General features: G+C 29.2%; 2 protein-coding genes across 2 annotated transcripts in view; one reads left to right on the top strand and one right to left on the bottom strand.

Annotated features, from left to right (window-relative positions):
* The window catches only part of LOC107438819 (serine-rich adhesin for platelets), a gene marked incomplete at its 3' end in the record, with an annotated part of 316,964 nt that overhangs the window by 243,067 nt on the left and 49,954 nt on the right, over positions 1–23,943 (top strand).
* LOC107439785 (diencephalon/mesencephalon homeobox protein 1-A) lies at positions 1,397–22,377 on the bottom strand. Its single transcript, XM_016052486.3, has 3 exons — positions 21,389–22,377; positions 15,363–15,589; positions 1,397–2,445 (listed from the first exon to the last, which is right to left on the bottom strand). Exons 1-3 carry the CDS (start codon positions 21,651–21,653, stop codon positions 2,227–2,229), a joined length of 711 nt encoding a protein of 236 aa, XP_015907972.1. The 5' UTR covers positions 21,654–22,377; the 3' UTR covers positions 1,397–2,226.

Below are 23,943 nucleotides of genomic sequence, written 5' to 3'. Positions count from 1 at the left end.
ATTAAATTAATTGAAAAGTAGAATGTTTTTCTAGTTATTAAAAAATCGAATGGGCTTCATTACTCCTCAAAAATATATATATGTATAAGACTCATCATCATCATCATAGTTGGCCAGACAGCCCAATGTGGACCAATGCCTTCTTCTGAAGATTTCCCCATAACGACTTCCGATTCATCTTTGATCATTAATTGCAAAAAAATCAGACTCCACCGAGTTAGTCCATCTCAATCGCGGCCTTCCACTCTTGTTCTTTTCCAATTCATACTATTTATTTTTATGTATTTAATAATATCGGGTTGATTATAAATCTTTCACAGTTGAAAGTTAAATCTCATTCTTAAGTTACTGTTTTCATTTACAAAACCAAGTACTCCGCACTCAAATATTGTTGTACAATTTTCTTCCAGCTTTGTCACTGTCCAAGCTTCAGAAGAGCATGCCAAGACTGACCTGATATAAGAGTATTGTTCCTAAATTAAGACCTTTAATATTACTCAATGATTTTGTACTAGATATAATTTTAGCATAGTGCTTATTTATATATTGTACTGAAAGTATATTTAGATGATATATAAACTCTGATATGTTTATGATTAAATATTATTCTGTTTATAAAAAATGAAGTTAATCAGACACGTGAAAATGTGATACATTTATTTATGAAATAAATAAAATTCAAAACATTCAACAAATTAATAAATATATTCTACAATATGATTTAAAATAACATAATTGATGAATATGTTGTAAATGACATCACATTTAATTCATAAATACTACATCGTAGCATTAATTAGTAGCATTAAAATTATTTACTCTAAGTACGGAATAATAATTCCTTATCTCTAGACTTATCTATTTTACATGGATAGTTTATATTAATATAAAATAATTAATTGTTCAAAATGCATTAATTAGTAAAAGAAAACCAAGTATTATATAATTTGCGATACTTAATCGTTTTTGAAAAATATTGTATGCTTAATTAGGAAATCTTATCATCAAAATCAGATTATCATGTCAATTTCTGTAGTTGTATTTTTCTGTAGTTGATGAAATTTAAACAAGTGCTTTAAGATAAGTGAATTAATGGAAACAATTACAAAATAGATAATTTTAAAAGTTTTGAATTTGAGCACATAAGATAGGCTCCAGTCAAAGGCGATAATTTTGCTTTAGCCGACTGATTGTGAGTATAATATATTTAAAAAAAATATTACTTATGGAACGGTAATCAATAAAGTAAATTTATTAAACTTGATTTGCCAATATTGTAAAATCTTTAGTACCTTAGTTCTGTTTACAATATTACACTCCTGAGTAGATTATTTGTTCACTACTATAGTTTCAAATAAGTTGAAATACTAAATTAGGAACCGAAAAATCATTATTGTCTATAAATCTGGAAACCTTTATTGCTTTTAAATAAAACGTAGTAACGTAAAATAATAAGAAACAAAAATTTGCGAATTTGATTTTGATGAAGTTTTTGAAAAAGAACAAAAACTATTAAAATTTGCAATAATAAGCTAATAAATTAAGTATCAGCATATATTTTAAAAACTGATATGAATGATCAGCTTCATTTCACAATTTAGAAATTCAATAAATAGCTAATAAATAGAAATATATTAATTACATATAAAAATTGTTTTAAAAAAAGGGAATTTCATTGAAATTTTGAAATCTCAAAAAAAGTCACTATTCTTGAGTACAGTTTTCTTCTTGGAATTTTTCCAATCATACATTTTGGCACATCAATTTACTAATTTTTCAAAAACATCTTTAATAGTTTGATCCATTTCAAATTAGTATTCTAACCACTGATTTGCCAACAATATAAACACATACGATTATCGAACATCTTTAATATCAGTTTTGGCAACATTCAGAACGCAGACGATAATGACCAAATAACTACATCATCAGATTTGTTCCTTCTTGAACAAGCTTCTGTGCGCTGTACTGATTACTTTTCGATACCATCAGGTTTCTCTAAAGTATTAACTTATATGATTACACAACGATGACATATTTGTTATCAGTTTTTAATAATAATAATTAAGATCCGTAGATATATCTTGCAATCGGACCGAAATCAATTGAGACTCTTTTCACTCTGGTTTGCCACAGTTTCAGACATTAAGAATCGATTAGTCTATAATTTCTGGAGTCAATAATTCGTCAAACACTTTTTTATGATCAGTTCTTGGCAGTCTAGCTTCAGTGATTAGGATGAGTAGCGGGATCGTTGGATCTGTAGTCAGATTGCTGAAGTCCTGGTGTCAACCTGGATAAGATATTGATGGGAGATGATTGCCTGTCGCTGTCTTCATTGTGCCTAGGATGTTGGTGAGATCTGTCTTCCTGTATAAGCCTGTGTCGGTCTTGTTCTTCACGCTGCTGTTTTCGCCATTTTGCTCTCCTGTTCTTAAACCATACCTACGAAGAAACAGAACATAATTACAATTTGGAAATCAGTATATAGAATTGTTCTCCTACGTCAAAATTCTTTATGATCCCATTAAAAAGTTTTGATGGTTTATGTTGGTTTCAGCGCGATTCATGATGGTCCAACATTATTTGATGGTCACCATCATTTAACATATTTCCAACAAACTTCCATCATTCCATGATTCTACTTTAATACTGTGATGGTTAACCATGAAAAGAAGTTTGATTCGCATGGACTAACAATCCATGATGACCTGTGATGATCCATGATGGTTTAATTGGAATTCTTGTTGGTTCTCAGGAATGTACCATCAGAACAATTTGGTTTTTTTCTTATGCTGGACCATCATAATTCAGTCCGAATTCCTACTTTTGGGTAATGATTTTTCATGATCGTTTTAACATTTTATCTCTAAAAAACTATATTGAAAATTTCTGAGGGTTTAAAATGAACACATCATCACAACAAGTTGCCATAATTATGGTGGATCATCATAAATCAGTTCGAATTTCTAGATTGGGGTGATGTTTACTTATATTCGTAACAATCAAGAAATAAAATGGTTCATGATGGATTTATTAGTGGTTACCATTAAAATTATATTGGTCTATCATTGCAAAACCATAAAAAATTTTGACTTGGGCTTTTACCAAACCAAAAATGCATCTGTTAGTTAGCTTTTTCCTTTTTTTCTCTTAGTAAAGATCAATTTTATCGTTAGCTATATTATTGATGCTTATATATTTCGATTAAAATAACCATCAGAGACGTAAAGATATTTTTTCGTTCGGGTAATTATAATTATTACTTAAAATTCTTAAGCTTTAAACAATAAGAACTTAACAAATAGTTAAAATTGTTTTCTGTTGCTTGAAAATATGCACGTTTATAACACAAAACAGGCAAAATGGGTAACATTTAAAGACAGAATGAAATTATTTCAAAACTAGGTTCAGATTCAAAAATTTATAAACTAATATCGCAAATTCTATGAGTCACAAACATTTTATAAATTTATTTATAAATTTTTGGATTATTGTGTATGGGGGAATATTTCGATGTACAAAAGCGTGGAGACATTTAAATGTTTCATGATGTCTTGTCAACTACTTCCTGGTGCTTTTATACATTCTAAGCGTGGCATTTTTCCAGAAACATCACTCAACACGTTTTCACAATTAATTCTTATTAGTACTTGTAAAAACATGGAAGAATCGTACTCTTGCGCCGTTTGCTTAGCTTGTTAATATTTTTTTTTTCAAAATTGACTACCCATTTTTTACGAATTCGTTTTTGTGCATAATCATTTATTTAATAGCAAAAAAAGTAATTCTCATCCTTCGCAAGTAAGTTTTAAAAATTATTCAAATTAATTAATTTTCTAATTAAAGCCTTATTTAATTACCTTTTATTCATCTAACAGAATATATCATCCTCTCATTCATGCGAACTCTCATTGCACATTTTTCTTTACACATTCAAATGAGCAACACAATTAATCAATTAACTCAAATAATTAACTCGTCTTCATTACTTTAAGGTTAATCTAATTAATCCTGAATCACATCTTCCGAGCTCTATAAGGGAGATATAAGGGAGGGTGGTCGGGAATTTCAAACGAGTAGGGGGTAGAAAGATGTCAGCAGCATTTGGGGAGTGTGAAAATGTGCGCCACCAATAATCAGGCAGGCGAGCATTATCTCATAAGTTAGGCGGAGCTCACAACAAAACCTCCTTCAAATCTCCCAAATGCAGCTATCTATATTCCTCTTTTCGTCATAAAGAATTTCCCGAATGAAAGGTTCAATACCGCCATCTTTGGTCATTCACAGCAGCGACGAATACATCAAGACCCAATTTATTTCGTCTACGCAGTGGCATATTTTTCTATTCTTAATTGTCTCTTTTTGCGTCATAATGCGGCTATCTAATTTCTCCTAAATGATCAAACCTAATTGATCTGATTCTACCTAAATGATCAAATTTCTTTTGGAAAAACTTCAGTATGAGCTGTGATGACTCAGAGGATAGAGCGTTCGCCTTCCAATAAGGTGAACAGGGTTCGAATCCCAGTGAAGACTGGTCGATACGAATTCCGCATCTGGCTTGCACCGACCACATTGCTGACGTAAAAATATCATCAGTCGTAGACGGAACATAGGTTAGAGTCCCCTTTCCGTCAGGCTAACCGTGAGAGGTTTTCGTGGCTTTCTCCTCCATGTAACGCAAATGCTGGTTAGTTTCATCAAAAAATCATCCACGAAGGCCCCTTTCTCCCAATACGTCATTCAGAAGCTCTCCTGTTTTCTGGGTTGGGTTCAAAATGACAAGGCTACGGAGTTGAACATTAGTAGTCGTAAACCCAAAATATTAGGTCGGCTGTTCAACGACGGTAATAAAATGGTTTTTATGGAATTATGGTTTTAAAAAAACAATTATAAGCGTTGTGAGCAGTTATCAGCGAAATGCATTTTTTATTTTGAATTTAGTTATTTTATACTGAATTGAGAAGCTCGAAAAGATATATAGTTTTGGTTTAAAATCTTCAAACTGCAGTTATTTTTATTTTTTTATTTCCCATGGTAAAAAATCATACAGGTCCAGTTTTTCTTAAGCCTTTTCCTGCCGTGATTTATATTTTTGTGACTTTGTAAATTCCTTCATTAGATGACAAAAAACAAATATAAAATTTTAAAAAGAGGAGTTAAAAAATAAAACAAAAGTATATAAAAAGAAACGTGGTAAAAAAAAAAGAAGGTAAAATTAAATAAAAACTAAAATTGCGGATAATAATAAACGTAGGTAATATAAAACAAGAACATCTTGAAAGTTTATAAAATAAAACTGACCTTCCTCAGTTTGCTAAAAATTCGACAAAAAATTTTGTTCTCAAAATTCATGTTTATTACCGTTAAAATAAAACTTTTTACGGTAATAAATAGGATAAGACAGCAAGAATCCAGTTTACCATGATAAAACCACTCCTGATATTACTCAAATAAAATTCTGCATATCGTTTTCTACACTTTCACCTATTTTTATTGTAACATAATTACCCCCTTTGACGCCCGGTGGCTGAGTGGTAGAGCTTCGCTTTCTCGCGTCACAGGTTCTAGTTACGATCCTCGGACCTGACAAGGTTGATTCAGCCTTTCGTCCCTTCAGTGGGACAATTAAATGAGTACCAAGCATGCTTAGAAACTGAACGCTGGATCTTCGTGTTCGGCTGACCACTAGGTCAAGCCCTAGGTCAAGAAAACTGAGATCGACACAGTAGGCCTTGCCCCTCTAAGGGCTATCACTCCACTGAGTTTCGTTCAGCAATTCCCCACTTTCAACCGAAGGTACAGTTTGTCTACGGTAAGAACTCCCCCGCCACACCCCTACCTAAAATAGTTATATCTCGTTACCATAGTCACCGCCACGGGTTCAGACGAATGACTAGGGAAGTTCTTAAATTAGACAAACTATAACACTTTTACTGTATCTTAAGTAAGTTATTATTATTATTTTTTTTATCACTCTTAAGATCAGCAAGCTTTTTATTTTGGATATAATTTAATTTACTTGTTTAAAATTAATTCTATTATTTAATTTACTTACTTCGATTTCTTTTAAAGGCGTATATTATGCTGCATGATTTTTTAAAAAATTTTTTTTACTGTCAAATGCATGTTTTGAGACATGGCAGCTTTATTAAATACGACATTTTATCTAAAAGCGAATTTCAGGTAGTTTTTTTTTAAATGAATTTCGTTCAAAGCACATTTTGAGCTATGTCCAGTTTCACAAACCCGCATTTTGAGCCTTGTCCAGCATCTGAAACGCGTATTTCAAACTATGGAAACAAACGCGTATTAAAAACAGTTTTTATTGAATTTGCTGAATCCAAACTAAGATTTCAACGACTGTTAAACGAAATATTTCAATTAAGTATTAATTTTAACCCTTATATCACCGTGTTGCATATTTGCAACATACACAAAAAGCCTATGTCTTTCTTTGCCCCAACAAATTTTGAAGGACGATTTCGGCGATTGTCGGTCAAAACCAGTGCGCCAAGATGAAATTGGGCAATTGGGCACTGGCCTAATTGGGCTAACAAAAGAATCAGATGCAATACCCAAAATGCAAAGAATTTACACAAACTATTTGTGAGAAATGTGGTGGAGGACTTTGTTACAACAAAAGTAACAACTGTTTTAAAAATTTTCATGTGAATTAAAATTTTTGAATCTTTCAATCTTAGTGCCATTTTTCACGATGTTGCAGGAATGCAACAAGCACTTTTTGTCATTTTGCATAAGGGTGCAGAAATGCAACAATCAATTTTTTTTCAATAATTTTTCTTATTTTATGTTGTAAATTTTTTTATTATTTTTAACATGCTTAGAATGATGTATTCTAATGTATGAGTAATTTTTATTAAAATAAGAGATGTTGAGATATAAAGGGTTAACAGGTAAAGTTATTTTGCATATCTTAAATATTTGATTATTGCTTTATTTTAATAGAGGTTTCTAAAAATGTTATACAATTCGTAATTTTTTTTAATCTCATGATTTTAAGTATTACTTCACAAGGAAAAAAAAAATTAACGCAATATTTCAATTATGCTAAATTTAGGGAACTGTATTTAGTAAGTGTTTCAGAGTTGTAAAACTAGCTTTAATATGTTTCTTTTTTGAAAAAGTAACGATCTTTTAAAAATTGCACCCACCAGGATTTTTTTTTTAAAATTTAAAATTGGAATTCTATAAATAATCTAATATTTCTGGATAAACTGAAAGTTAAAGTAGTTTCCTTCGTGAGTTCAAAAATGTCGGAAACCTTTATAAAACTGCAGATTCCGCCGCATTCTGCTTTCGGATTCCTTTTATAATGATGATGATCGCATAGGCAGACAATAGAGAAGGACAGGCGGCGAGTCGAGAGGCCTGCCTGTCAGGCCCAGGTGTCGGCCCACTTCAAACACCCCTGCACAACCCCCTGACTTTAATTTTCTCTGCCACTTGAAAGTCTATTTCGTCCTGTTCATCTCACTGTTTTATAATGATAATAACAACAACGGAACCAGACGCTTTTTCTGTTGTTAGAAGTGGATATATCTAGGATATATCCTGCCCGAATAAAAAGAGCTATTTCATGATTATAAATTTCTGATTCAATGGGCCTTTTCTAAAAGATCGTTTTAATGTATTGTGTATTGATCTATTCTTTAAAGCCTTGGCAGTTTTGGCGAGAATGGCTTTTAAAGTGTTAATTAAACAGAGGTTATATATAAATATATACCGATATATTTTTGCCGTTTAAAAGGAAAAACTACGAAGTTAATTACGCTGTCGCAAATATTGTTCTTTTTCAGAGTTTGAACGTGTTCTGAGAATAAAATATAAAGTGTTCTTGCGAATTTTAATTTTTTTTTCTTTCAAAAAAGCTATTATTCTGTTTAGAATCGAAAATAAAGGTAGGTCATTATTTGCTTGGAGAGATTATTTTCAATTTATGTAAGACGCGTTTGATAAATTAATGTTTAATTAATGAGGATATGTATATTTAAATAACTCTTAAAAACTAAGCACTTTCGCGTTAAGTGAAATTTGCTTAAGTTTGGTGGAATATTTTTAAACGATATGATGCTTCTTAAAATTAATAAACATGACATGGAATGAATTAAGTTTTAAAACTTATTATTTTGTAATACTTTCTTATTTGTAACAACTCACTTCTAAATCTTTCAAAATGTCACGCTTCTATTTAAAAATAAGGTTATAATAAAAGGTTATATTATTTTTATTTGTACCTTTATTTTGTACTATAGTTTTTCGTATATTTTAAACAAGATCAATAATATGGAGAATATCATTTAGGCATAGCTATAATTTATATCGAATATCAGTTAGGCTTAATTTCAATAACCAATCACACATTTCAATAATAGCCTTAAAATAATTTGTAAAATTTTTTATACACTATATGCATTGTGATTCATTTTTCTGAAATGCCTTTTAATAAATGAGTCATACATTTATTTAATAATTGCTATTAACTTCTCATGCAGTATCAATATGTACAAGCAAATCGGTTGAAAAAGTAGTATTTAAAAAAGTTTAATACTATGAAAAGTTCTTCATTATTAGATCATAATGATAATTTTAACCAAAAATCATTTTGAAGTATATAGCCACTTCAAAGTAGAAATAAATAAATAAATGAGCATTGAAAATTAAAAAATAAAAATAAATAAATAAAATAAAAACTTTTAAAAGCTTTTTAAGAAATGAATTCTATAAAAAAAAAAAAAAAAATAAAAATAAAAAACCCATGCATGATTACACTACGCAAAATAAAAAGCTTCACCTTTGATCTCAGTTTTTTGTAATGTGGGTTAGGATAAGGGGATTTTCTGTTTTGAAAATACATTTAAAGTATGTCATTGCCAAAAAATATTGAAACAATTTATTTTACCAGGAGCCTAAGCCCCCTGTTTGTTGCATCTCACCCACTCCGATGATTGCTTCGCAATAATTGTTGTTTCTTGGTAGAAAACAGTTTTTCTACTAAAGTTAAAATTATTTACTTAACATATATGTACTAAAAGTAAATTCTGTTTGCTTACGCTTGTGCCTCCATTTCCCACGTCCAAATATTATTATTATTATCTATTAGTATTATAAATATTTAAATCTATTAGAGAACAGAAGTAATTTTTTTTAAGTAATAATTTTTTTAAAATAATATTTATATTGTTATAACATTCTATTGCTCAAACAAATTTGATGAGATCACAACCGTAATTTAATATTTTCGCTTAACAAACGAGCGGATATATTAAATACTATTTTTGCTTGCATCTCATTGCGCCTGAAACTGATCGTTAAGTTCTTAATCATTTAGCTGATCCTTATAACTATAATTTATCACAGTATATTAATGTTATTTTCACAAAAATAATAATCGTAAAACGGTTAATAAGATTAGACCACCGTTGCAAATAACTTTATATTAAAATGTAACTCCTAATTACATTATAATAATTTAAAAAGATTTTTATAGAAAAACATCACTTTCATGACTTTTATTAGTTTTATGCTGATGACAACCAAAACAATATGAAAATGAATGAAGAAAAACTGGATCCTACTACGTGATTTCCGATCAATGAAAATGTACGGACTCGAGCCTCTGGATTTACGGACAACAATGGATAACTGCGTCACCATCATTGTATTTTTATATATAGTAGGATATTAATAAAATAATTCGAAATCGTATTAATCATTTTTAGAGATTTAGAAAGCTAATGAACGTAAGTTAAAATATCAACAATTGAAAAAAAATTTTTTTTTTGGTCGGTATTGCCTATTTCTATCCAGATGGATACCTTAACATTAAGATAAAAAATTTTCAACAATTCCATTGACAAAACTATTGGTACTATATTTTTCCAGGTATAAAACATAATAATGAAATAATAATAAAAAAAAAGAATGCTAAAAGGGAGATAAAATATGTTTATGCATTGAAAATAATCAATTAAGCTAATAGTACTTATGAAGCTGGTTTCTCTGCAAAAACACGAACCACACAGTAAAAATTATTTCGAAGAACATAACTCAAAAACTTGGTAACGATTGTGGCATTAATATAATATTAATTTCGAGCTCCTTCTTACCTTCCTGCTTACTTCTCATTTAAATTAATAAATTAGTATGTTTTTATTTGCTCGTAAAAATATTGTTTTCAAAACTTCTTTACGAAAAATATATAAAATTATATAATAGGCATAAATAATTTCAATTAAATTTCATAGTTTCGTATTAAGTTTGAAGAGAACTTTTCAACTCTCGAGACTCTAGAAACATTTGTATTCTAAATAAACTCAAACCACATTTTATTCTAATCAAAATAATTATAAAACGCTAAAATTATGATTAATTGTGATAATAAAGCATTTAAATTAAGAAAAATGATAGTTTTAATGATGATTAAGCATTAATACTTCCAAAGAATCTCAAAAATCGATAAATCAAAGATATCTTAAAAATCGAATCAAAGAATCTTAAGCGATTTGGGAAATATAGTTCCAATAGTTTCGTCAGAAGATTGGCCTAAAATTTGGATGTTTGGTGCAATGTTAACCAAACATTCAACCAAAGTTTGGTTTAATGTTAATTTCACTTTTTCCGTACTTATCAAGTGTTCCGAAAAACTTTTGTATACAATTATAACATTTGCTTGTCCAAAGACAATTCCATGCAAAAATAATTTAAATAATTATTTATTATTTTTGATCATTTTATTTATTAATAGTCAAAATATTTTTGAATTGTTAAGCATACAAGTTTTTACATCATTTTGAAGAATGTAATCTTTTAAGGCAAAATACAAAATTTAAACGAAATTCGTCCAATAGTTTTTGAGGGAACAAATTTTAAAAATACGATATCTTTTTTAATAGTTATTTAAAGGTTGAAGTATTGAGAAGTAATTTTGGAGGAAATTACAAAAATGGTGTGTGACTTCGAAGAACAAATTTAAAGCTTTGTTACCCATATAACAAATAGGAAATTACTTCATTAAACGGTAAAAATTAAAATGGGCAAGTCACGTTATCAGAATGGATAACAACAGTACCAAAAAAAAAGGAGCTTTTTTTTATTTTTTATTATTGTCAGATCACTAAAGAAAAAAGGAAATGACATATGCACGTGAAAAAAAAGGCAGGCAAAATTTGAGATGGATAGATGTTCTAGAAAAACAACTTTTGTTCTTAAAAACTGAAAAGTGGAAAAGAAAGGTTGGCCTGGAAAAAACATCTTGGGGAGACCAAGGCCCACCCTGGGCCGTCGAGACATTTATGATGATAATGATCTAAAGGTTCACTGCGCAGTTTATTTAAAGGGGATATAATGATATAAATGGTTTATGTATATTTTGGATTAATGCAAAAGCAACGAATTTCAAAAAACTTGAACATAGAATATAAGTCATTTAGTATATTAGCTAATTCATTAACTAAACAAATTTTCTGGGATTTCAACAACAGGGTTTTGATCAATTTATTTTAATAATCTAGCTTCTGAATAATCACACTTTCTTCAATATTTTAGTCTCTATTTTTAAATATCCAAAATATTAATTCTGCAGTTTAATATAAGAACATCTAATGTCAAATTTTGTAATTTCGAAAATAAAACTGAGACTTTAAAATTTTCAACAAAAAAAAAAATATATTAATGAGAATATTTCTTTTTATGAATTGGTTAATAAAAATTACCCCGAACTTTAACGTATGACTTATGTTACTTTCGTTCTTAGAACTTCGTATTCAACATATTACATAATGTTTTGACTATTATTGACATTGGTTTTCATTAGATTTATGGATAGCACCCCGAGTACTCTGAGTATCTATTAATAGAGATAATACGAGTACTTAAACAAATAATTAATAATATACACAACAAAGGGGACTTAGAAAAATAACTATAATCACCCCGAAAATAAACTAAAGAGGAATATCACTTTTAAATTAAAATTAAGAGGCGTTATCACGTGTGCTCTGAAAATCAATTAAGGGAGATAACACCACTAGTACTCTGAAAATTAATTAAAGAAAAAAAACCGTAAAGAGCATTTTTAAAAAGAAATTGAAAAGAACAGCACAACGAGCATTATGCGAATCAATTATGGGGGATATTACAAGTATACTCAAATTTTTATTAAATGGACAGCACCACGAACACTCTGAAAATCAATATGGTTTCGTGTTAAAAATAGAATGCAAACCTTTTAAAAAATTTTACACTTCATAGTAATATATTTTAGGTAAATTTTCTATGCCTAACAAAAAAAAAAACGTGAACGGGTAAACGTAAAAAATGATGCAGTAGCTTCTTTTATCAACCTAAAGGTTGTGAAACATAATACTAAAATTTATTTTAAAATAATAAATTTTAGAGTTAGGAAAATGCTATCACGTTGAGTAGTTTTAATCAGTATTTAATGATTTGAGTATTTTGAACTTAGAGCTCTAATTAATTATTTTTAGTGCTTTAAAAGCACTAAACAAGCTAATTAATTCCGAAATTTAGTGGAAAATATAAAAAACGTAACGAACTCAAACTTTTCCTAGCAAAAAGAAATTTGTAACTATAAATTACACGTTGAGGCCCTGTTGAAATGGAATTCTTTGCTTGTAGTGTGTAGTTTTATTTTTAATTGATTTTATCATCCTACAAAATAAAACTTTAAGGTCAGCTAAATGAAATGAGAGAAAAAAGTATGACGAAAATCAGATCCCAACTCCCATTTTTCAGATAACTCGTAGATTTAAGTAGAAAAGTAGGTCACATCACTTACATTCTTAAGAGAAGAGAAAGATTACTCGCCTGCTTTTATTTATTTATTTATTTATTTATTGTCACTACTATAGAGTCTTTTTTCAGTTTTTTTTTTAAAAAAAATTAATAAATAAATTTTGAATTTGAATGTTAAACAACATTCAAAATATTTTTCACTTAACGAAGTAGTTGTTTTATTTAATGTCAGCTGCTTCATATACTATAGATAGCTATTGAAGCTATTTTAGCTATCAAGCTATTAAGCTATTGAAGCTACTTTAAACCATGAAAGCTATTTCACCTTCGTCTTTATCGTTGTCCATATGTGCCCACTCCATAACGTTCCATTCCATAAAGGTGAAATGAACTCTTTAAATAGTGAACAGTGAAATAGACGACGATAAAAACCATAAAAGTGGCAGCAATTGCTGATATGAGAGCTGATGTAAGCAAAACTATATCAGAATGAAAACTACTACGATCATTCAAAACCATTAAAAGAAATATTCAAATGAAAAAGAAATGTGCTGAACTCTATTTTAGTTCACTCATTAAATGTGAAAGCATTAGTGAAAATTTAACATTACGAAATGCACAGCAATGTAAAATCATTGTCTTTTTCAAGTAAAATATACATAAGTACATATTTTTTTATGTATTTTTTTATAACCACCGTTGAACAATAGACCAATTTTTGTGTTTACGACTACCAATGTTCAACTCAGTCGCCTTGTAATTTTGAACCAAGACAAGGAAACTTCGAGATCAAGTATTGAGAGTAATTTGCCTTCGTGGAGGACTATTTGATAGAACTAACCCGCATTTGCGTGATAAGAAGAGGAAAACCACAACAACTACACGCGGTTAGCCTAACGGCAAGGGGACTCCGTCAGGATCCGTCTGCCACAGATGATATTTTACGTCAGCACTGTGGTTAAGGCACTGAACTATCATAGTAAAGAATTGGGGTCTGATCCCTAGTAGTAGTTTGAAGCCCATCCAGCTTCAGATTGATGAGTGCCAACTGGTCTGGGAAGTAACGGTGGCTCATGCGCAATACTGACCGCATTGCTACACTCTTGACGTTGTTCATGAAATTGTGGAGCCATACTCTGCATGAATCTCCTTGCCTACAATGGGCTGTTGCTGGAATTTTTAATTTTAATTTTTATATACATTATTCTCTAAATTGATTAATTATCTTCTTAGATCATTTTATTCAGACAGTAACGATAAATGATTTTAATACATTTAATCCCTTGGGGACGGGTGATTCAGAAAAGCGTTCGTTCAAAATCAGAATCAAGTTGTAATTAAATAAAAAACGGTAACTTAAATGTAGTCGTTACTAATTTGACAGACTTACTTTGCTTTTATTTTAATTATTGTTAGTTTAATCATATATATAATCAATGTTAATTCAAAGTATAACTAAATAGTTTTATTTTGAACAAAGTAATGGTGAATTAAATAAATCAAACAATTATAACTCCGCCCACAAATAAACTGCTATAGAACTACTTTGATTACCAGTTTTATCTTCTTACCCTGATTGATACGGTTTTATGCTGTCACGTATTTGTGACAGTCGACGCGAAAGGGTTAAAAAATAATAAATTTTATTTTCGATTAAACGTCATATTTATATACCTTAGAACCGATCACACAGACTAAACATTTTGTGAACTAACATTTTGGTAACAGACTAAACTTTGAAAAAAGTCTGCAAAACAAAATTTTCTCCTTAGCAAGGTGGCCACAGCCTGGAAAAATTTAAAAAGTTATGACAAAAGTTTATAAGGTTGCTGTAAATGTTATAGAATTTAATTACAATTCAATTGCAGAAATTAAGTCCATTATTCATAAGACAGATATTTCCTTAACACGCATTTTTGACCGATAATAATTAAGTGAAAACATATTGTTTTCCCGATCCTTTTCAATCTATTTTATCCATTGGTAAAAGGGGTCTTGGTTTGGGTTTGATGGCGTTCACACACTTTTCAACTGAGTTCGAGATTAATAGTAAAAAGTCTGCATTTGTCGTCATTGCATGCGTTGCTATGGCGGCCGCTGCTGTTTTTATTTTTATTTTCAGTAGCAGTCATTCTTAATGTATTTACATAACAATAATTTAGAGTATTTTTATATTATTTTTATTATTAGCATATAATTACTAGCTTGGTGGTGATTTTAATATAAATATGAAAGCTGAAGAAGGAAAAGTATTTTGTGACGTCTTGAAACACGTACATAGGCAGGATTTGAAAATCAATCCTAGGACAAACATCAATTGAGACAGTTTTTGCAACCCATGATTTGAAATGTTGTGGCGTTCAACGGAATCAGTCCAGAAAGAAAAAGTATTTGACCAATGGGTAACCAGTGATCGCAATAACCACAACTTTTTTGCTGACTTTTTTTTCTTCAATTTTACGGTAAATCTTTCAGCAGGAAAATCAACTTGAACTGTATAATACTTTGTATACGTTCCGTAACAGGAAACGTAACTAAATATGAACGTTATTATATAAAACAATAAAGTGAACGTTACTAACCTCCACTCTTTCTTCTTTAAGGTCTACCCTGAGAGCTAATTCTTCTCTCAATAAAACATCGGGATAGTGTGTTTTTTCGAATGCGGCTTCTAATTGTTCGAGTTGCTCTTCCGTGAATATCGTACGATGCCGTCTCTTTCTCCGATGACTACCCACTTGGTGGGTACCAGCACCCCCCAAAAACACCGGAGCAGAAGTTAAATAAGGGGAAAGAACACTTGTGTAACCTGAAAAACAAGGAAAAATACACACTTCAATTGTGGTAATTTATGCTTGGAACAATATAAACAATTTGAACACTTTACACTGTAAATTTCACACTTTACATTGCATTGTGAACTTCAGTTTGTAAATATTTTGCAATTTAAATTTGATGTTTTTCAACTGGTATAATTTAAACTTTCATTATGAATTTGACACTTTACTCTTGATGCAATTTAAATTACATTTTGAGCATTATGCGCGATAAATTTGATACTTCTTACTTGATGCAGGATCAACTTAAAGTTGAATATTTGTTCGATAAATTCTACATTTTATGCTTGGTAGAGTGTAAATTTTCATTTAAATATTTTTATGCTTTACATTTCAAAGCATGTAAAATTTATTTTAAATACTTCGCACCATAAATTTGGTATTTTACGGTTGATTGAATATAAATTTCAATTTGAATACTTTGCATTATGAATTTAATGTACATTGGATACATAACAAAGTATAATTTGTTTTATAGTAACTATACGTTTTACATATAAATAGGTTGTGAACTAATAAAAAAATTACAGTTAATTTCCTTATCTTTCAACTATAAAGATATATGAAATTTATCATAGAGTAAGTATTGCTATAGATTAGGATGACGTATATACGAATTGTAATTTTCACAAACAATGAATTATTTGCGATAATTTATTTTTTCTTTTTATGAGTAACAGAAAGAAATACAAAATACGGGGAATGGGGCACGTTGGACCGTGTTTAACTATTGAAATATTATTAAATATTTTTGTTTCTCTTTTTTTAATTAACATATTATACTCCCTGTCCTACTATAATGAAAAAATTACATGACACAGTTACAGTGCGTAATTTTTTTCCAACAAGTTTTATTTTAGTATTTCTTAGTAATTTTTAAAACTTTACTACTTTAACTTCTAAAATTTGTTTGTATAAGAATAGTGCAGTAAATTGCATTTATTTTACAAAGTTAGAATTTTGATATAATTTTTTTTTTTAAGCTTAGAAGACATGAAAAAAATATTGCGATATTTTTGTAAAACTGACATAATGGGGTGTCTAGTGTAATTTGAAATTTTGTTAATTAAATTTAGAAATATCCAAATGATTTTCCTTTTTCCTAAATCTATCACTTTTTAAACTATTTTTTATTACACTGATGGAATTTCCATTCTAAAATTGTAATAAAACAACCGGCAGCAGTCTGTCCATCCGATTAACCATAAAATTTAGATAAAGATCATTTTTTGGTTTAGAAACCATTCACAAAACTATATGGTTTTTAGACCATTTACAACTAGCACGGTTTCAAAACAGTAAAAAAGAAATTTAACTGGACGCAGGAGTAACTTTTTCGTTAGGTAATGGACGTTAGAGAGTGCAGAACATAAACCGGGAGTGCATGACACTGAAAATTTTTCACGTGTTGAACGTAGTGGAGGAAATAATATGGTGTCAACTCTGTGACTCGAACCCTGGTTCTGTCGGTCATGAGACTGGCAGATTGTCCTTTTAGGCTATTATATGTACGCATTTGCAAAGAACTAAATGATTTCATTAGATGTACTTAGTTGGTGCGATAAAAGTGTGTTTAACCGTAGTAGATGAAAGCGTTAAATTCGATTTTTCTCACAGTTAACAGTTTGATTACCATCTTATTTATGGGTATTTGACTGTTTTGCTTGAATATGGTAAAATAGCAATTAAATAAATTGTTATTTAGCCTTTTCTTCCGAGAAATTTCTAACAGTGTATATTATGAAACAATTTTATGTGTTCACAAAATAGAGTTGAAATTTTATATAGTAAATCCATTTTAGCACAAATAAAATTGAATTTTTATTCAAAACACTTCAACAATTTCAAAATTTTCATTGGACTCGATAGGTGATAAAATTTTTCTCTTATAAATATTATTAAAATATAAAATTTTGCATTGAAAACATATTTTATCATAACAAAATATTTTGTTAAATTTAATATTCCATTAAAATTTTTTATAAAAAATGACACATTTTTATATTTTATTTTATTAAATGCCAACTATGTACCTTAAGTAAATGAGATATTGTTTTCTTCGTGAAATTAATTTACAATAGCAATTTAATAATAAGAGGAATATTTCATGGAATGCAATTAAAATTTCAAATAATAATTTTTAATGTTCCCTGAATCTACAAATGTTACAGTATTTCAAAAAAAAAATTTTAAATTTTGTAAGCTTTTAAAATAATTTCCACCTTTTTGAAACTAATCATTTGAAGAGGTAAGTAAATTTAAATTGATTTGGCCGGTATTTAATATGTTATTACAAATAGGCTTTTAGAAATCGTTAATTCCACCCTGTAAATACGTTTTTTTCTTGTGATTAGTTTTCAGGCGGAAAAGAAAATTTCTTTTAAAATATTAATTTCACCTAACGCGTATTTCGTCGTATCTCCTGAATTTATAAGTAAATAAAAAAATTACAATAATAAATCCGCGATAGCTCAGGGGATAGTTTGCTCGCCTTTCAATGTGGTGAACCGAGTTCGAATCCCAGAGAAGGCTGGTGGTTACGAATTTCGCACCCGGCTCGCGCTGACCACAGTGCTGACGTAAAATATCCTCAGTGGTAGATGAAATATAGGTAAAAGTCCTCTTGTTGCCAGGCTAACCTTCAGATGTTTTCATAGTTTTCATCTGCATGTAACGCAAATACTGGTTAGTTCCAATAACAACTTCTTCTAAGACAAATTTCTTCCAACACTTGATCCAGGAGTTCCTTTGTCTCCTGAATCGGGTTCAAAACTACAAAGCTACCGAGTTTAACATCAAGTTGCTGCAGTCATAAACCCAAAATTGGGTCGGCCGCTCAGCGACAGTTATAAAATAAATTACAATAATAAAAATTTGTGTTTATCCAAAGATAAGCATATATAAAATTTATTCTTATCTAAAGTTTGAAGGAAATCAGTTTAATAGTTCCAGGTATTTGAAAGTAGTACAACTTTTTTAAGATAGCGAAATAGCCAAAAAATGAAATTAATATTAAAGGGCTTTCAACAGTTCTCCCCATCTGCAGACCACAACTAAGACATTTGTGATAATAACGATTTTATATAAATTTTTCCGAAAGTTATTGAAATTTAAGACATTTTTTTAGCGCAATTTGTTTGCAAAACTTCAAATTGCATTTTATTTTTACAAAAACTATAATGTTTAAAATTATGAAGGCTTGTAGATGAATGTTCAGAGAGTACGATGAAATAAAAAAAAAATTCGAAATAGAGATACATCAATTGCGTTAAACTTGTAGAAAAAAAATAAATGAAAATAACTAAAGTAAAAATTTAAAACAATCATACAATACGTTCGGTAGAGATGCAATTACGAAGTTGAAATTTGACGAGGTGTACAGACACGGATTTTCAAGCGGAGTTTTTTTTTCTTTTGTTTTAAATTCTGATTTGCGCAACAGTTATTGCAATTTTAAGTTCCTCTTTCGCTTTTCTGCTTAAAATTGTGACTGTTCATACATTGCTCTAGAAAAATTTATTTTTAACTTTCGAGATCTCGTGCTTGAGTTAAATTAAAAAGTAAAAAAAAAAGAGAATGAGTAAGAGTTTAGATGTTGTTAGATATAAATTTTATTAAAATTAATTCAGCTATAAAATTATTATGGTCAGACATAAAGTTTCAAAAACTTAATTCAAGTGAAATAAAAACCATCCCCTTTTTAACTATTACTATGACATAAATTTCATTAACGAGTAAAATTACTTTTCATTAATTAAAACTTCAAATCTCAAGCATTCTGCATTTCTAAGTTTAAAGTTCTTTCTAGTATAGTTGAATACTTTTCAAATCCAAGCAATCGTTCATTTCGTTACAATAATAAACAAGACGTATTTATATAAAATTATAATCTGTATATATTTTTATAATATTTTTGCTTCGTTTCTGTGAAAGAAGAAATAGAATGTGTAGAAGAAGTAGAAATTTTAAGGAAAAAACAATGATAAAAATGTGGCAATCACAGAGGTTGATGAGCCCTGCCTCCGAGTATTAAAAAAAGAATATTAAGTTTGATTGATTTCTGAAATTCAGTTAAAATTCGGCTTTTTGTAAATTTAATCAAAGTCAAAGAGTAAAATAAACATAAGACAAATTTAAGTCATACTTTTAAAGTAGCACAGAACTTCAAAATTATTTAATTTTGAGAATTGATTTATTCTTAACTAGATAGTTTTAAATATATTAGGAAGAAAAATTTATTTTATCTCATCAAATTACTTGTTACAAATTACAAATTTTTGATTACAAAATTAACAACGTAGTTCATTGAAAACATCACTAGATCTAATTTTGAATATTAATTAAGTTCTTATGAGACTAATATAAGTAAAAAAAAAAAACGAGATAAAGAAACTGAATTCATTTCAATTAAAGCATTTAAATTTAACTTTGGATTACTTTTATACTGATGATAAAAAAATGTTACTAATATTGATAATGGGAAAATAATTGAAATAATTATTGTAGAAATTGTAAATAGCTTTATGTTTAGTTTCTTTCAAAACTTTTTGGTATTTTGGTGTTAAATTTGAAGTTAATTATTTTATCGGAATTTATTGCTAGCTTTTTGTAGAATATTTCTAATGCTATATAATTCTGAACTTTTCAAAACAGCGGATAAACAAAATAACAGTAATAATAATACTGATACAAAGGCATATAAGTTGAAAAAAAATAACAATAACATGTAACTGACATATGAACAGTAAATATCAAATAATTCCTGTTTTATTTTTCTTCTGTATTTAACGGCTTCGAAAGCATCAAGAGTCCGAAATAACTGGAACCAAATTGTCCGTATTATGGAAGAAAAAGGCGAAGAATAGGATTAAAGAATAAAAAAAAAACAGTAAGTTACTGCCAACATTTTCTATAAGAAATGGGCAAAAATCTTAAAATTAATTTTAACATTTTTCCCAACTATTGCTAACTTAATTTGAAAAACCAAAAATTACAATGAAATTTTGTATCCATTGTTATTTCTATCATGAGATTGTTGTTTATTAATAAATAATAATATTATGATGGAAAAATTTCGCAGTTGTATGAGCAGATGATATAATTTCGGATATATTTTATTTTTGGGATACATTTCGGATATATTTCTGTTTCCTCAATTTAAATTGGTATTTGTTTTTTAATAGATTATGATATAATTATCAAGACATTTCTTAGGTAAAAAAATACTTCTGTATTCAACAGCGGTTGTAAACTTCTGACATTTTAAGAGGTAGATTTAACATTATAAAATTACGAGAATAATTAATTCTTTTTGATATTATTAAATTTCATAAAAATCAATTTTTGAAAATCATAAATGGTAAAAATCTAATTAAAAATTTTACAAATTTTTATTATAACTAATACTAATTTTACCATTTGTGATTTCCAAACATTCTTTCTGGGAAATTTAGATTTAACATATTGCTCAAAAAATTTAATGTAAAATTTGCCGACACTTAAACCATAGGTAAAAATGTACTTAATCTGATTTCCTCCATTTGTCTGTTAACTTTGCAATCTCACAATGACTACTTCACTTTTCAGAGAGTCTGATTTGTTTGTCACAAAACAGTAAATTTTTTGGTATACGAAGTGAACTATTGAAAATAAAGTTTAACTCGATTAAACTGCTAAGAATATTTCACAAATTCGGATGATCAACGTCCGGCTAATCGGATATCTACTCTAATACCATCCAAAATTTTAGAAGCATCAAAAGATTAACTTACCACAAAGATCTGCCCCAGCATAATGATAATGCAGAGGTGCTGTGGCGGCCCACAGGGAACTAGGTCCCGCCGAAGTTGTGACGGTATTAGCAGGGGCGGACAATCTAGGTGCACTGCAGGTTGAGTCCCTGGACAAGATACTGTCTATGGAAAAAGAAGCACTCGGTCTTTGGGTGGTCGGTGTGACTGCCGGATAAGTTTTAAAGAGATCCGTGACAAGACAACATGGATAAGAACTATGAAATGCTGGATAACCCGGAAGCATTTTCCTTCCTTTATTCTACGTTCAGAGAAGAGATTAAATAGGATTATCTGCACTGGAAAACGGCCTTCAGACTGTATCAAGTCACACATATAGGAGTCTTTAATCTTAAGTTCTTTATTCGTGTTTGCTGCTGATATTTCGTTATATTTTTTTTATAACATTTCAAAGCATTCGTGGTATTTTGAGTTTATTTCATTTCAATGAATTTAATGCTTTTTTAAGCAAGGCGATCTTTTGTTGTTTTACTAGATTTTAACATGATATTCTTTTCTTTACCGTTAGTTTATGCTGTAGGTAATAAAATATTGAATAGTTTGTTTATTTCTTATAACTTTAATTGACAGTGATCACTTAAAATCGTTTTATTTCTTTTGCAAATTAAAAAAAGCTTTGGTTGTTCAAAAATCTTTTGCAAAAAAAAATCGTTTGCAAAAGAACTACTTGAAAATGAATTTCACATTTTAATGATGAATAACTATTAATTAAGTTCTGCCTCATTATAAAAACAACATCCGATTTTTAAACGATGGAAAAAGATTACTGTAAAGAACTAGCGATTTAATCACTTGACTGCTCTTTCTTTTTTTTAAGATAAAATGCTGACGATTTTACAGAAATGGGATTTCGTGTTCTCGCGAAACCATAAAGCGACTGAAACCTAAGCACAGATGATTAGATATGTGCGAACACAAATCGTGATCCCTGTAATCTCTCCCTCCCCATTACCTGATGTAGGGTGAGTTGAAAGCTTCGATCTCTTGTAAACCGATTACGCCGGCGTTCGTATTGCCTGATATCCGATTGGCTGGAAATCTGTGGATCACTGCTACGATATCAATCGGATTGGATGAGAGTTTCATACAAAACTCCGCCTCTCCCGTGAGGGGTACTGAAATCAAGGTATTTAAATTCTGGATTTGATTGATTCTAAGATTATGGGGAATATAGAATTCTTCGAGATGAATAAATGCAAAAATTTAATTTCAGCTTAATTACTTTAAATCATTAAGTTAAATACTCGTTTATTATGAATTGATATTAAAAGCACACGTTTTACGAGATCCTGTTTTCTAATAGTTTGGTAGATACAAACGAAAATGAAAACAAACATCAGCATTTATGGGTTTATTTGTTTTATTCATCTCGTTTTCATAATGTCTATGCCTAGAAAAATTAATTACGTTAATATTTTGAGGAGAAATTTAAAATTTTGAATAAAAGTTATATTTGGGAAAAGAAAAACATGTAGAAAAGAAATATCTTCGAATAGTGATTCGAATTCATAAACTTAAACACAAAAGAAAATTCTACTAGAATTTTATTAAATTAATTAAAATGTAAACATANCTCTTGTAAACCGATTACGCCGGCGTTCGTATTGCCTGATATCCGATTGGCTGGAAATCTCTGGATCACTGCTACGATATCAATCGGATTGGATGAGAGTTTCATACAAAACTCCGCCTCTCCCGTGAGGGGTACTGAAATTCAAGGTATTTAAATTCTGGATTTGATTGATTCTAAGATTATAGGGAATATAGAATTCTTCGAGATGAATAAGTGCAAAAATTTAATTTCATCTTATTTACTTTAAATCATTAAGTTAAATACTCGTTTATTATGAATTGATATTAAAAGTGCACGTTTTATGAGATCCTGTATTCTAATAGTTCGGTAGATACAAACGAAAATGAAAACAAACATTAGTATTTATGGGTTTATTTGTTTTATTCATCTCGTTTTCACAATGTCTATGCCTAGAAAAATTAATTGGGTATAATATGAAAAAAACACAACTACTTCGATTTAGTAGGAACAACATATGACGCAATGCTAAACGAATAGAATTTAGTTGTTGTTTATTTAGTTATTGTTATTAGTAGTTGCTGTTATTTGTTTTAGTTGTTGTTGTTTATTTAGTTGTATTTAGTTTCAATAACTTTTCTTTATAATGCAATAAAATCTGGCGAGCAGCTATTTAAACGATCGAACACTTCGTTTGTTTATTTGTGGCTTGAAGTTAGGCTCGCAGAAAATGCCGTTCATGGGTTAAATTTAGTAGGAACAACACAACCTGTGACGTAGGCTATATTATACCCAATTACGTTAATATTTTGATGGAATGCTTTGATATTTATTTATTTATTTATTTTTTTTTTTTTAGATCGTACATAAATGTCATACTCCTATTTTCAGTAATTTTGATCCCTAACACTCTTGTCACATGCCTCTCTAGAATTACATCAACGTAAACGTTAATTCATTTAAATAAAATTCTATTTTATAGATT

This window comes from Parasteatoda tepidariorum, chromosome 8 (assembly GCF_043381705.1).
Source record: "Parasteatoda tepidariorum isolate YZ-2023 chromosome 8, CAS_Ptep_4.0, whole genome shotgun sequence".
NCBI lineage: Eukaryota > Metazoa > Arthropoda > Arachnida > Araneae > Theridiidae > Parasteatoda > Parasteatoda tepidariorum.
Note: the sequence above shows the minus strand (reverse complement) of the source record. Positions and strands in the feature narration are given on the sequence as shown.

Bases quoted from the DNA above. Each gene is read 5' to 3' on its own strand.
- LOC107439785 (XM_016052486.3), bottom strand. From the start codon at position 21,653: ATGCTTCCGGGTTATCCAGCATTTCATAGTTCTTATCCATGTTGTCTT. The intron at 15,590-21,388 runs GTAAGTTAATCT...CTTGTTTTTCAG, and splicing joins TGCTGGGGCAGATCTTTGTG to GTTACACAAGTGTTCTTTCC. The intron at 2,446-15,362 runs GTTAGTAACGTT...GTTTCTTCGTAG, and splicing joins TTAAAGAAGAAAGAGTGGAG to GTATGGTTTAAGAACAGGAG.